Below are 14,073 nucleotides of genomic sequence, written 5' to 3'. Positions count from 1 at the left end.
AATGGTGGACGAAATTACGAAAATCGGAAGAAGGTATTCGATCCAGTTCGACTATCCTGGACTGGATTGGCAACGTCCAACAATCGGATTCGTATTCTATGGGGTCTCATGAGCTAGTGTGCCAAAGGGCGTTTAGTTGGAGCTTCAGTGCATCACCTTCGCCGAAGGAGGCCCTTTCTGAGATTTGGCCGATGGACTAATGACATTTCATACGTTTATAGTATGACAGTATGTATAGTCCTTTTGCGCATTACGTCATTGGGCACGCGTAACGGAAAAATTTGAACCTAATGGGTGTCGAGGAATCTTGGCCATTAGGCGATTGTATTACTTTAGATGGTTTTGCAGAATATTTTATGGCTATTTGGTTCTTTGGCTCTTGGCGAAGCCTTGTTTTGTAGATTTCGACACCTCTGTTGCCCTTTATTAGTGGCGAAGCTGTGTAGGCTATGAGCTGGAGCCGTGAAAGTCGCGATTTTTGACTGATTTGGAGCACCGATGGCTGTCCAAAGTCACAATTGTACTTCTTGAACCAGTCGAGTGTCGTCGGTGGAAGAATGGAGGACCTGTACTCTTTAGTCGAAGCCAGACGTTCCTGGTGCTTCTCTGAGTGGTCGTAAGCCAAGGGATCTGCACGTACCAGAGTTGAAAAGGTGGCTGGCGTGCCGTGGTGCGTCTCGTCGTGGAAAGCATGCGGAGCTTGTGAAAAGGCGAGTTTCTGATACATGTGCTGACATTCCGTGAGATTTATTTCGAAATACATATCGTAGCCCTTCGATCCATGGATATTCCTTGTGAATATTGATTATTATTGGCTGTTCGTAATACAAAATTTGAGAAAGCCATCGACGATGTTCGACTCTGGTGCTCTGCAGGGTACAGCAGTTATTTATTTTACTTGTCACTGTGGAGAACTGTGGAGAAGCTTTGTCATATTTCGTACTAAGGCCATCGCCAACAATCGGCGACATCGCCTCTAAAAAATATTTTCCGTATAAAACATTTCCGACCAAACGTCACTGCAGGGTCGCGACGCGCTCGCATGCGAGTATGATTTTTTTTGATTTTCATGATTAAAAAAGGAGCATTTGCGATGCATGCATACGCGAATGGCCATGCGCGTGAGCTACAGCTGCGTTCTTTCGCATGTTTGATTTTGAACTCCTGTTGTTTGTACACATAAACAGCGTTCTTTTGAAGAAGCTTTTTTGTTGTTGTTGAGGAGAAGTTCTTCAATCCTCACTACGATGTCTCGCAGACGAAACGAGCCTGGCTTTTACGCCAGGCTCAACAAGTGTTCCTCAGCTGATATTTTCAGTAGTCCCTCGCGGAGGAAGTTCAGGCAGACTGGACCTGAAGTATTCGCTGCTTCTTACCTAATCGACAGGAGAAAGAAGAAGGTACGTGTACGTGTATTTTGTCGTAGGTCTCAAGGTCCACACAGTTAAGCTGTTCATTGCACTGAATTTCCGTGCTTTAGGGCGGAAGCATGCAGTACCTGGTGAAGTGGAGAGACTTCAGCCTATACGATGCGACGTGGGAGCTAGAGGAAGACATCAGCCACGATCTCATCAGGTGATTTCTTTTCATTTTGGTGGTGATATGATTGGATGTAATCTTACGTGAATTTGAAAATCTGCCTTTTGTGTGCTGTAGAGCTTTTGAAGGAACGGGAATGTTGGGCCCTTTCTCAGATGATGAATTGTTTGAGGCTGCTGATGGTATTCGCACTGCTGTGCAGCGAAAGCTACGTAGTGGATGTTCAAATCCTGAGTCTACTTTATGCAGAAGGGAAATTGTTTATTTCTGGTTTTCGAATCAGAAACTGGACAAAGGGGGTGCTGTAGAGTTGGGAGAGAAGGATTTCCCTGTGAAGTTCTTTCCTCCAGGTTGGGATACTTGCATGAATGTACATGGACAAGGCCCTCGGGTTCACTACCCGGTTACCATCAAGCCTACGGTTCGCCGTAGTCCTTGTACGTTCGTGCAAGATACCTCTGGATCTATGACGGAAGGGCATCGTGCTGCCAGGCAGTTTGTCTCTATACAATTTGTCAGTGTTCAGTCACACGTCTGAGTAAGGTTCGCAAAATGATGATGGATCCACTCAGCAAATATGGTTGACATCCCCCATCTGATTGTGGTAATGCTAACATTTATCACTTATTATGACAGAATGCCCGACTATCTTTTCCATGGCTCAGGGTTCTTGCTTATTTCCTTCCTGTTCTCATTAGGAACGATTGTGGTGCTCGTCCTTGCTTCGCAAACTCATCCGGTCTGCTTGTAGGAAGGAGGACGTCTCCACTTGTCTTGTGCTCATTGCTGCATCAGTGATACCATTTTCCAGGCAACATCATCACCCCATGCCCAGATAACTGCCATATGCTGCCGTAAGTTTGCATCAAATGCAGTATGTGGTTATTTTTTCGGGTATTTTCCACTTAGCTTACAAGGGTTACCAATCCCTGCCATCACACAACCGTCTTCTATTTTTACAGAAGAGAGAAAGAATAGCAAGCTGCTCGTACCATGCATGCACTTGTGCAGTGCACCAAATGATTCCAACTGTATGGTCCTACCAAGAGCTCATACTTGGTGAATATGCAAAATTAAATTAGCTGGTAGCTAGCAAGTAACTTACGGCTTACATCTGAAGGAAATAGCGAGTCAGAATTCATGGCTAGTTTGCCCAGCAAAGAGGCCTTGTTTAATCATGTGCTCACCACACAGCACAAAGGAAGCTTGCATTTGGCTGAACACGGAGCTGCACCACATTTTCAGTGCACATTAAAATCGTATGCACCCTGCGCGCAGCACTAAAGCTAACTTAGCAATACATGTAACGAATGAGAGGAGAGAAAGAGAGACGGTGGGGCGAGCGAATCAATAAATGAGACAAGCCTGCACACATAACAGAAAACCAAGCTGGAAGACAAAATCAAAGATTGGGTAAACGAGTTCTGTGTGCATGTATTGTAATGAAAACTATTCCTTCCTGCTATAAACTATTACTTTAAACTATTCCTTCCTGCTATATCCTCGCCTTGACCGTTCCCGGCCTCGCGTTGCTAACGTATCAATCCGTGCTGTGGCCAGCAGCACGTCCTGTGTGGCTTTGTGTTTGTTGCTCCTACGGTGGTGGACACGTCGAGCGACATCATTAAGTTTCTCCACACCTTGGCCACTGAATTGTTGCAGGTTCCCGTACCTTCTCAGTAGGTACGGGACGTGCATCATTAATATGTGAATGTACGGCGTGACCTTGGCTTTGCCGTACCCAGGCACGCTGTTGCCAAGGTCACAGAAGACCTTCACCCAGCCCTTGACCTTGTCTTCGAGCTGGGTGATCTGGTCTTCCTCCAGGCTCCTGTCATTTACCGTTTGGTAGATTTCGAAAAATTCTGTCCATGTTGTTAGGACGGCTGCCTGAGTGTCGGTCATCAGGCAGCCGTCCAGATGGGCAGTGATGCCGCTCAGGAGCTTGACTTTGTCCGTGCCCATAAGACTAGTGAACGTGTAGTGGCCACTCGCTGCACCATCGGCGTTCTTTTCCTCCCACACGTTAAAGGAAACGCCGCAGGCATTGGCAGCCTTGATGACATTTAATAGGTTGGGCGCTTCCAGCACCTTTTTGTGCCCTTCCAGTTTGTCCTTCTGCATAGCATTCTTTACTAACGCATTGGTAAGAATGTCCGTAATGCGCAGCATCATGTGTAATTCATCGATCACGATGTGGTCTAGTTCAACATTGATGAGGGGTTCATGCTTTTGCCCATATTTGTTTTTTCCTGTTTTCCCATCTGTGACAGTGTTGTCTTTGACTTGGGTCGGATTTTGTGTTCGCAGCTCATCCATGGTCCTTGCAACCGGAGGGGTGTTGAAATAAGCTGGTGAGTTGGTAGTGTCGTGGCGGTGGTTCTTATGCACCTTACACCACGGGCATGCATGATTTGCCGTAGCTGCACTTAGGCCCAACACCATAGAAATGAACTTCATGTCCCCACCGAGGAAAATCTCAGTGGGGACATTACCATTGGAGGTTGAGACACTACCAGACTCCTGGATGTCCGAGACTTCTGTAAACAAATCCTTGAAGCACTCCTTCAGATTCAGGAATTCCTCGGGTGCATTTACGATACCCACCACCTTATTGTGTGCTGCTGATAACTCACTGCCCTCTCCGTCTAGTGTAGCATAGGACATCACGATGAAATTTGACTTTCTGCTCACCTTCGCTCCATCCACGCTCACTCTCACTTTGAGCGTGTTTCCTTTGATATTTGCTGCTTCACGTTGCAGGCACTTAGTGAGAGAGCGTTGTGATCCAGGGTGAGGGCCTGGGGTTGCAGAAATTTCCTCAAGTATGGGCTCATTCAATTGATTCCTGCACTGTACCACCTGGTAGAGCTTTGGCATACCATTGCCATTGGTGTTTAGCACCTGGACCAAATCATTGTACATCTGATCTGACCCGCAGAACTTTTCCAGGATGAAGAGCACTTTCTCCACAGTTTCTTTGTCCTCATCCTGCATTTTCTCATACGCCGTATGGAAACTACCTCGTCCGTAGGCAAGTTCATGTGTCTTTCCTTGGGCGTCCGTAGTAGTTACCGTTTTCAGCTGCATACCGTAACTCTCCACGAAACATAGTGCAGCCTCCGCTGCTGATCGGATTTTCCTCATGTTTCTCTGTTGCTGACGTTCTCCAACCATATGATGTGGCTTGCCATTGTGTGTGTTTTGCCTTTTCTCTTCAGATATGTACTGGCGCAATTCCTGATTGTCGCGTCCCAGCTGGTCAAGCAGAGTACCATCATCGACCGTTCCCGTGAGGGTTGTCATGGCATTGTACAGCGTTACCACCTCATCATGCTTGTAATGTATGGATTTCATCTCCTCCTGCACTACTACAAGTTCCTCTTTCAATAATTCGACCTCTTTCCTGAGATCTATGGCAGTTGCCATGTCCTTCAGATCGACTGAACACGTATACACATTGCTCTGGTGATACTTATCTCTTCCTTTCTTGTGTGCTTTACGTTTTTTCTTGAAAGTGCACGCTGCTGACCTCATCCGCGTGTTCAGGCGAGCTCTGGCCTCTTTCTTGACCTGTACACGAGCAGAAAATGACAACACCATGTGTTTGTTCTTTTTCTACCTAGATGAGTCAGTGAAGTGTGTCCCTATGAATATGGGACACAGCTACTTTATTTCTTTATCTTTCGTGGGTGACTTTCACAGGCCAATACTGTATTATATTGATTTGGATCTGGTAGAACTTTTTGCTGGACACATACAAGCAACATAAATGTTGAGCCACTTGATATAGTTTCTTGTTGGTCACTTACAGCTAGCATGTTGACGTGCTTTTCGAGCTCGTCCACATATTGGGGTCCCCAACGCTCCAAGTCGCTGTATGGGATGTTGATGGTAACTGTGCTTCCATTAGCACAGCATGCGTAGTGCTGACGTGATTGTGGCTGCGTGTCGGCTGTGTTTGATGCAGCCGTGGTCGATGCTGTGGATGCTGTGGCTGGCGCCCATAATGCCTCTGCAACCACATCAATGGGAAATAACCATGTAGCAATTGAGATGTTATCATTATTTACTGAGTGCAATGGTAATGAGTGTAACGTCTTACTTACCTATTGCCTCTCTTGGCCGCGGTGCGTGTGTTGTTGCCGATGGTGTGGCTTGCGCAGTGCACGGCTCTGTAAAAACAACCATGTGATCATATCTGGTTCAGCTGTACTGCTATTTTCATTGGGTGATAGCAAATATTTGGTGACTTACCGTTGGTTACTTCAACCGGTTGCAATGGTAGGAGACTGCCAACTTCATGGAAAAATGCCATGTTGGAGTTGGTCAGAATACGGTGTTGAAAATACTGGAAAAAGGTCTCCCAACAGATGGCTGAGTGTTGAAAAACACTAGAAAAAAGTCTCTCTGGAGATCACTGAGTGTTGAAAAACACTAGGAAAGGTCTCTGAACAGATGACTGAGAGTGCTGATATTGAAAGACACTGAAAAGGAAGCTTCTGCTGGGAAAGGAAGTGATCGTTTGTAGGGGTCACTTTTCACACGTGCATGCGCAGGATCCTAGGAAGCATCGAAGTGGTCAGTCAAAAAAACCGCCAAAACGATCAATGATGGAAATTTTTCCAACTTTATGTTCAGCCAATTCTCAATAGCATGAACATAACTTGAAGTGATGCACTTATACTTTGCTCAGACGAGCCACTATCCAGCATTGTGAGCTGTACTCGCCTTGGGTTTTTACCTGCTCCAGCCACGTACCACGTGTACTGATGCGGACGCAGATGTGCTGAAAAAATTGGAGTTGTTGTTTGAGCAAGAAGAAGTGAAACACTGATCCTTTTCATCAAAGAGAATGGTGATTTTTCAATCACTCATTCCCTGTTTTTCTAGGAGTTTGAGGATGTGGATCGCACTCACTGTGAGTTTCCAGGAGATTCCTTTTGTGGTTCCAAATAGAGAGGATTTCGATCTTGGAGATTGACCAACGACAACCTGGGATCAATTGGAGGAAAGTTTCAAGAACTGGCCTCGAAGATGGCTATTTCTTGTATTTTTCACCTGTTTATGCAATAAGGTATGATCCTCAATAACGATTTATGTGTGAGTGAAAATTCGTGATTGAAGTGGACATCGTCGCATCGAGGAAGTCGTTTTTCGTTTCGAGTCTGGTATTGTTTTGTAGTGTCTTGTTTGGTCATTCCGAATTTCCATCGACACTTGGATAATTCCAGTCGTGGACAGAGGACAGTGGGGATGAAGCTCTCTCCTGTTGATTTCTAGGATAGCTTCGTCGTAAAAAATTTCACAATTTCGTTATGTTGGTGTCGTAAAATTGTTGGCGATGCAGTTTTATTGGACGGCATGAGATGATTATGAAGCAACTTGTCAAAGAAATTGAGCATTAGTATAATAATCAGGATAATAATTTTGTTTCCCGGCGACCTTTCGTTTGCTGTTATTAATCGAGCAACTCAGCCCTAAGATTTACTTCGAAGTACTACGAATTGCATTTCTCTTTTCTTCATGTCTCTCTTGGTGTAACAGGTTTGAAGACTATGTCAAGGAAGAATTGGACAAGAAAATTATCGATCCAGACAATGGTTCCAATATGGAGCGCAAGCGGCGCCGACTTGAGCAGGATGCAGACTCAGGCAAGATACCTGCCGTAAATCTTGATAGTTCTGTTACCTTTCCAGAGTCGGGTTGGCAGTGCAGCTTGAAACAGCTCCCAACAGTCAGCTTTGCCTCGTCGTACAACCACTTTATCGAGAAGTCTGTACTGGTAGCAGCCAGGCAGTCCATGGACGTTGCTGTATCAACGTCTCCAGTTGATGCCGAGTCATCGTCTCGCGGAAGCGGAAGCGGCAGTCACAGTGACGTGTTCTCATCGTTCAAAGGTGTAGATAAGGGCTACAAGTTCTTCAAGGATGGCCATGTTCAGAAGATTGAACTTGTGACTCAAGAGAATTTTTCATTTGTTCGATGTAACGTGCTGCCATCAATGAGAAAAGATGCGATTTACAAGTGTAAGCTGTGCCTGCGTCCAGATGGCATGGTGAACCTTGCACTATGCACATGTACTGCTGGCTTGGGTGGTGTGTGCAACCATATTGCAGCCTTGCTCTATGCACTTGAGGAGTATGTGCGCATTGGGCTACGTGAGGAAGTTGACGATTCCCCTACGTCCCGGCTTTGCAGGTGGAACTGACCCAGGCCTAGGAACGTTGTTGCTCAGCCAATTGTCGACGTCAGGCTGACAAAGGCTGCATTTGGCTCCCAGCGTCAGTCTGAAAAGCGTTAACCCGTGTATAACCCCATCTCACCGAACAAGCGTCTCGTCAAGCCTCAGAGTTGACAAAGTTTCGTGATGACCTGGTTGCAGCCCACGATGATGCCATATATCCGCGCTAACACACCACCACAAAATGCATCCGCACACATATATCCGGACAAACAATGGCCATGCTGCTGTGTCTGCGCTGTTCATATATTGTATATCATAATAATACATCACTCCGTATCTGTCTTTTCATGAAATGTTATCACGATAGTGTGACTCCACCGAATTACCTGCATGTATTTTTTTAGTACTAGTAAATGCTTGGCTAAAATTCCCAAGCTCAGCTGCAGCTGTGTATAGTAATACAACTGTCTGATGAGTGTTATTATCAATCATGAAGTTCTGAGTATCGAAAAAGAAAGACTTGCTTGTGTCATTGCCTTGTGAGAATTGTATTTTTAGTACATATATACAGAAGTACCCATCGTAGCAAGTACCGGCACGACAGAGTAAACGTCGTCAATAAGTTCAAATGTATATACATGTATCAGCCATATTGCTGTACTATTATGCAAACAAGTTGTGATAATAGTGTCCGGATGAAGTTTTTATGCCACCAACGAGCCCTGGAAATTAGTCAACATTGCGCACACGTAAATAAGCTGGTCTAGAATGTCAAACATAGTATTATCAACTTCCTTGCCAACGATCTCAAAGCACTTGATCCTCTGCATTTTCCTTTCTACATGAATCCGTACAGCAGCAATTTTCTTTGTACTTGCAAGATCTTGAGGGGTCATTTGGCGTCCTCCTTGGCGAAATGGGGGGATGTTCAGGCGGACCCCATGGCTAACAAGAAGATCTTGTATGTCAAAACCTTTGTCTGCCATAATGGAATCGCCATGCTCTAATAAACTGATTAGGCCGCTCTGTTCTGTGATGGCACGATCCGACACAGATCCTTCGAATACTTTCGAAACAAATGTCACATGGCCATGCGGTGCAATGCCGATAAGGCATTTTACCGTGTTGTGGTTCTTGTACGCCGACCACGTAGCACTCTGCCGCGCCAGCGATGATGGGATGTTAATGAAAAACTCTGTGCAGTCAATCACAACGCAAGTTGTTGCATACCACTGCTTGAATGCAGGTGGCATCAATTTGTCTATTCTTCTCCTTGAAAGCCAAGATGGAAGTTGACGAAACTTATGGTACATTAAATTTACCCAGGTTGTGACAGTGCGCGAGACAGTGGATGGGTGGACTTTAAACCTGTCGGCAAGGTCAACTTCTTTCAGTCCAAGACGAAGACGGACGAGGACGAGAAAGAACTGCTCCATCAGCTCTAGCTTCGGTTTACTGCCTGGTTTGCTGCCGTGTTGCATCGCGTCATCAGGTGCCGTCCGTGAACCCATGCACGTCCGCACCACCTTGGCGGAATCGTGCAGAAAGTTGAAGCACGCCATGAACATAAGGAACGATGAAAATCCAGTGTAGAAAGACAATAATTTCTGGTTATTTTTTACTCTGTGGATAGAGAACACATGTCTCTCTGCATCATTTAACTTGGCTTCCATGTCCTCTGTGGCCAAGCAACGACTTTTGAGGACCTCGTTCTCACTCTTGAGCAAATCCACTTCTGCTCTCAGCATTTCAACACATTCACAGTGCTGGTGTTCAACTGGTACTACATATACGTCTGGGGAGTCATCTGCAGAAGGGACAACATCAGTGGCAGTTGCAAACTGGGTGATGACACTGGAGGCGCCTTGAGCTGATGGCTTTGGCTTCTTTGCCGAGGGCAGCGCGTGTCTTTCTGCTGGTGGCTTGCGCTTAGTCACTTCAGCCAAGTTCAGGGCGAAAATGGAAAATCGTAGGTACGGCAGTTGGCAGAAGCCTTCGGCGAGTCTGTTGTGACTTCTTCTGCTCGGACGGTCGCTTGTGTGCTCCTGCGTGATATACCTCATCCGCGAAGTGCCGAGAACACACTTTCGTGTGCTTCGTGATGGTGAAAGCGGCTCCTACATCCCTATGAATGTTGGCGATCCAACGCTTTCTCAGGTCTTTGTCTTCAGGAAAACTGTGGAATGCGACTGCGTCGTCTCCAGGTTTTCCGCTGTTGGAAACACACTGCGGGACACAGCAGTGATGAGGCATACTGTCGACAGGCTTGTACAGGATACAGATCCACGCAGAACTACAGCAAGCTGTCCAAATACGACCAACCTATCAAACAAAATCAAACCACTTCAGCTTCTTCTCCAACTCGAGTCATGTCAAGGACACCCATTAGGTTTGAAAATGACCGTAACGCGATGATGTCATCGTCTAACGCGCAAAAGGACGCCAGCATTAGAGAGGTTTAGCACAACGAAATTCGTTGTTCATTTTCGTTATGCCGCTGTACGAAAAAGCCGACCGAAATTCGCTGAATTTTTGTTTAGCAGAACGTTCTCCACGAACTTCGGTGTCGCTAGTGGATACCGTGGATGTCGCGGAAATCCACGCGAAATACAAAAAGGTAATCCTCGTCACTCCCCGACTTTCGTGAACTGGTGGCCTCACCACTCGAATGCTTCTTGAGCAGGAGATGAAACCGATCCACAAGCCCATTCTTTTTCAGCCCAGCAAATCTCTCATCGCTCTGGGAAAGCAGCAGAGCTGCTTCTTCATTCGTGCGTGATTTCCGCAAGAAACGGCATCGACCTCACAAGGCGGAGCATCATGAGATCCATCTGCGTATCCCACGTAAGTCGTCGTCCCTCCTGATCACCAGAGGTAACAGCAGCTGCAGAGACTGCAGGATTTGAGTTCGGCGCAGACATTCTGGTCGTGAAAACAAGAACCTCAGAAAAAAATGTCGAAAGGAAAGGAAAAATTCTCATGTGATCGCGGTACGAAAAGTCGACAGACCAAACTTCGTTGGATTGATGTTTTCCGCGAGTGTGTGTCCCGAAGTTCGTGGCAAGTTTCGTTACTCGTCCCCGGGCTTCAAAATCTAACGAAAATTCAGACGAATTTCGTTGTGCTAAACCTCTCTATTAACCCACTGTGTGTGGTGAACTATGCATAGTGACGTAGGCGAGGATGAGCGTGTCCTGTCAAGATCTTTCCACTGTGAGTTGTAGGATTGACAGTTTAGCAGATCAGTAGATGACTACACACACTAACCTACTGTACACAGATGCAAGTGAATAGTTTAGCAATGCCGGTGACCTGTGTAATGATAGAGAATTTCTCTGTCATTCTGCTAGTCTAGTGCATACATGTCAGTATGGGAGACAGTGCTACTGTCCTCACTGCATGACTGTAGCTGATCAGTGATGATGCGTATTCTCATACTGCCTGCCGCTGGAATACTTCAAATCATCAACAGCTCTCATGACAGATCAAAATAATCATCAATAGCTGACATGACAGGTCAAATCTTCAATAGATCTCATGACAGATCAAGTCATCATCAACAGCTCTTATGACAGATCAAATCTTGGACAGATCACAAGACGTATCAGTCATGAGAACACATCAATACCAGCAATGAAGTACATTCTACACGGTCCACGTGGTCCACTGTAAAAACACGTGGTTAGTTGCCCCCTGGTGGTGTTGTTGACAGTCCTGGACCGTCTTTCACTAGCGTCCTATCCTTTTATCATTCATTTTTTACAGAACAAACAACGTGGAAGTATTTGTGTGTAAAAAATGTGTGAGTGTGTGTGCGCTAGTGTGTGTGCTCGTGTGCGTGTGTGTGTGTGTGTGGGTGTGTGGGTGTGTGCGTGTGTGTTCGTGTGTGTATATGCGTGTGTGTGCTCGTGTGTGTATGCACGTGTGTGTGTGCTCGTGTGTGTGTGCTCATGGTTGCTCGTGTGGGTGTGTGCGCTCGTGTGTGTTGGTGTCTGTGTGCTTGAGTGTCCATGTGGGTGTGTCCGCTCATGTGTGTGTGTGTGTGTGTGTGTGTGTGTGTGTGTGTGCTGGTGTGTTTGTGATTGTGTGTGTGCGCGCTCGTGTGTGTGTGCGCGCTCGTGTATGCTCGTGTATGCTCGTGTATAGTCTTGTGTGCTCGTGTGTTCATGTTTGTGTGTGTGTGTGTGTGTGTGTTTGTGTGTGTGTGTGTGTGTGTGTGTGTGTGTGTGTGTGTGTGTGTGTGTGTGTGTGTGCCCTTGCAAAGACCCTTGGTGTGCCTGACGACATTGGTCACATCGTATGGGAACGGCGTTTGCGCTGGCTTGGACACGTGGCAAGAATGGAAGATCACCGGTTGCCAAAGTGTGTTCTCTTCAGTGAACTGCCTGCCCCGCGCACCGCGCATGGTCCACGCAAGAGGGGGAGGGACGTCAATATGGATGACTTTGCGTCGGTTGAGCCACGGGTACCAACATGTGGATGGTAAGATGCAGCCCAGAACCGTCCAGAGTGGTGTACCATTCCCCGTCGACCACCCTAGGCACCCTCTGCCGCTGGCTACGGTTGCGCCTGCGGCTGCATGTTCCATCGAAGCGGCGACCTGAAATGCCATCAGTCATTCTGTCGTGGACTGGAGAAATAACAATGCGCTATCATTGCTACGCAATGGGCAAGGTGAAGGTGAAGGTCAAGGTGCGTGTGTGTGTGTGTTTGTGTGTGCATGTATGTACGTCTGTGGTTGTGTGTGTGTGTGTGTGTGTGTGTGTGTGTGTGTGTGTGCATGTATGTGTGTGTGTGTGTGTGTATGTGTGTATGTGTGTATGTGTGTGTGTGTGTGTGTATGTATGTATGGGTGAGTGTGTGTGCGTGTGTGTGTGTATGTGTGTGTGTGTGTGTGTGTGCATCCCAAAACAGGTACTGTTTGGCTCCTTCTTGCAGCGTCGCCCAGCACATGGCCCACGCCGCAGATGGAAGGACTGTGCTGTCCGAGATCTACGTGCCCGTGGCGTGGAGGCATCATGGTATGATGTTGCATGTGAGTCTCGCGCGGAGTGGCGCAGCACCTACCAAGAGCCTGACAATGTGCCTGAGCCTCCGCCCCGAGTGGTATGTACGGTATGCGGACGGGATTTTGCACGGAAAGGAGACATGGCTCGGCATAAGTGTCTGGAGGAGCGTGCGCGGCCTGTGTCTGAGCAGCGGGGCGCCAGTCAGTGCGGGCGGTGTGGGCGGTGGCTGAGAAGCCGCGGTGGCTTGGTCCAGCATGTGTGTGCCTCAACGGTGGATGCCGCAGTGCCACCTGGAACTACCGGAGCGTCGGCACCGGCGGAGGGATGTTGTGCCGCGCATTGTGACAGGTGTGGTCGCTGCTTTCGCGGTGTCCGGGGACGGGGAAGGCATCGCTGTTCAAGGGTGGCTCATAGACCAACAGCAGAGGAGCGCTCAGCCTTCCAGCACGTGTGCATATGCGGCAAGCGGATGCGACTACCCGTGCACCTGGAGCGTCATCGAGCGTCGTGTCCTCTCTCTCTCTCTTCTCAAGTTTCCCAGTGATGGGATCACGTGACCCTTTTGCGGCAGTGACTCTACAGGACAGGACAGGTGTGTGCATGTATGTGTGTGTGTGCGTGTGTGTATGTGTGTGTATGCGTGTGTGTGTGTGTGTGTGTGTATGTGTGTGTGTGTGTGTACTTGTTTACCATGATGAGCAGTTATGACTAAATCTGATGAAAACCCAAAATTATTTGTTACAAATACCTCCCACTATCATCGTGGTTGTGTAATTTGTAAAATGGATGGTATGCACTCTCCTTGTGACATTTCTTGTTATTGAGGTTCAGTGACGATTTTCTACTGATAATGGTCATAAGAAAACGTTCTGGATTGCAAACGGAATGCTTAAAGTAAGTTGTTCTTTTTGTTCGTGTACATAACGACACAGCTAATTATTTGTTCTAGGCACTCCTTCTACATGTACGTGGTATTGCTCCATCCTTGCGGTGTTGAGCATGTGTGTGTACTAGGCACCGGCAGATTATGCCGGCATAATTATTGGCATAATTGGTTGGTTGAAAATTTGGAGCATAATTTGGCATCTTTTCGGAGGTAGGAGCATAACCACATGATTGTACCACAGTTCTAGTATGTATGCTACAGAATTGTATACAATGCACCTGATCAGCGCTAGTGATCTGTTTGGTAAAGGGTTTGGAGGTCATCATATAGTTTTCAGTGAAAAGCAGGGTTTTATGAGGTATCCCGAGGTGGACGAGATAGTGATGGGTAGTCCGCAGACGGACTCTGAGTACATGTACATTATTCATGTTACGAAGTCGTGACCGGCTCGG

At 47.0% G+C, this 14,073-nt stretch overlaps 1 protein-coding gene across 2 annotated transcripts in view; it reads left to right on the top strand.

Annotated features, from left to right (window-relative positions):
• Positions 1-12,623: 12,623 nt before the first annotated feature.
• Positions 12,624-14,073, top strand: part of LOC135820732 (uncharacterized) — a 76,802-nt gene continuing 75,352 nt past the window's right edge. For both annotated transcript variants that reach the window (XM_065333736.1, XM_065333737.1), the window contains exon 1: positions 12,624-13,327. In XM_065333736.1, the coding sequence (XP_065189808.1) occupies positions 13,192-13,327 (136 nt within the window). In that variant the 5' untranslated portion in view covers positions 12,624-13,191. The remainder of the gene's footprint in view (positions 13,328-14,073) is intronic.

Source organism: Sycon ciliatum, chromosome 7 (genome assembly GCF_964019385.1).
Source record: "Sycon ciliatum chromosome 7, ocSycCili1.1, whole genome shotgun sequence".
Lineage (NCBI taxonomy): Eukaryota > Metazoa > Porifera > Calcarea > Leucosolenida > Sycettidae > Sycon > Sycon ciliatum.
Note: the sequence above shows the minus strand (reverse complement) of the source record. Positions and strands in the feature narration are given on the sequence as shown.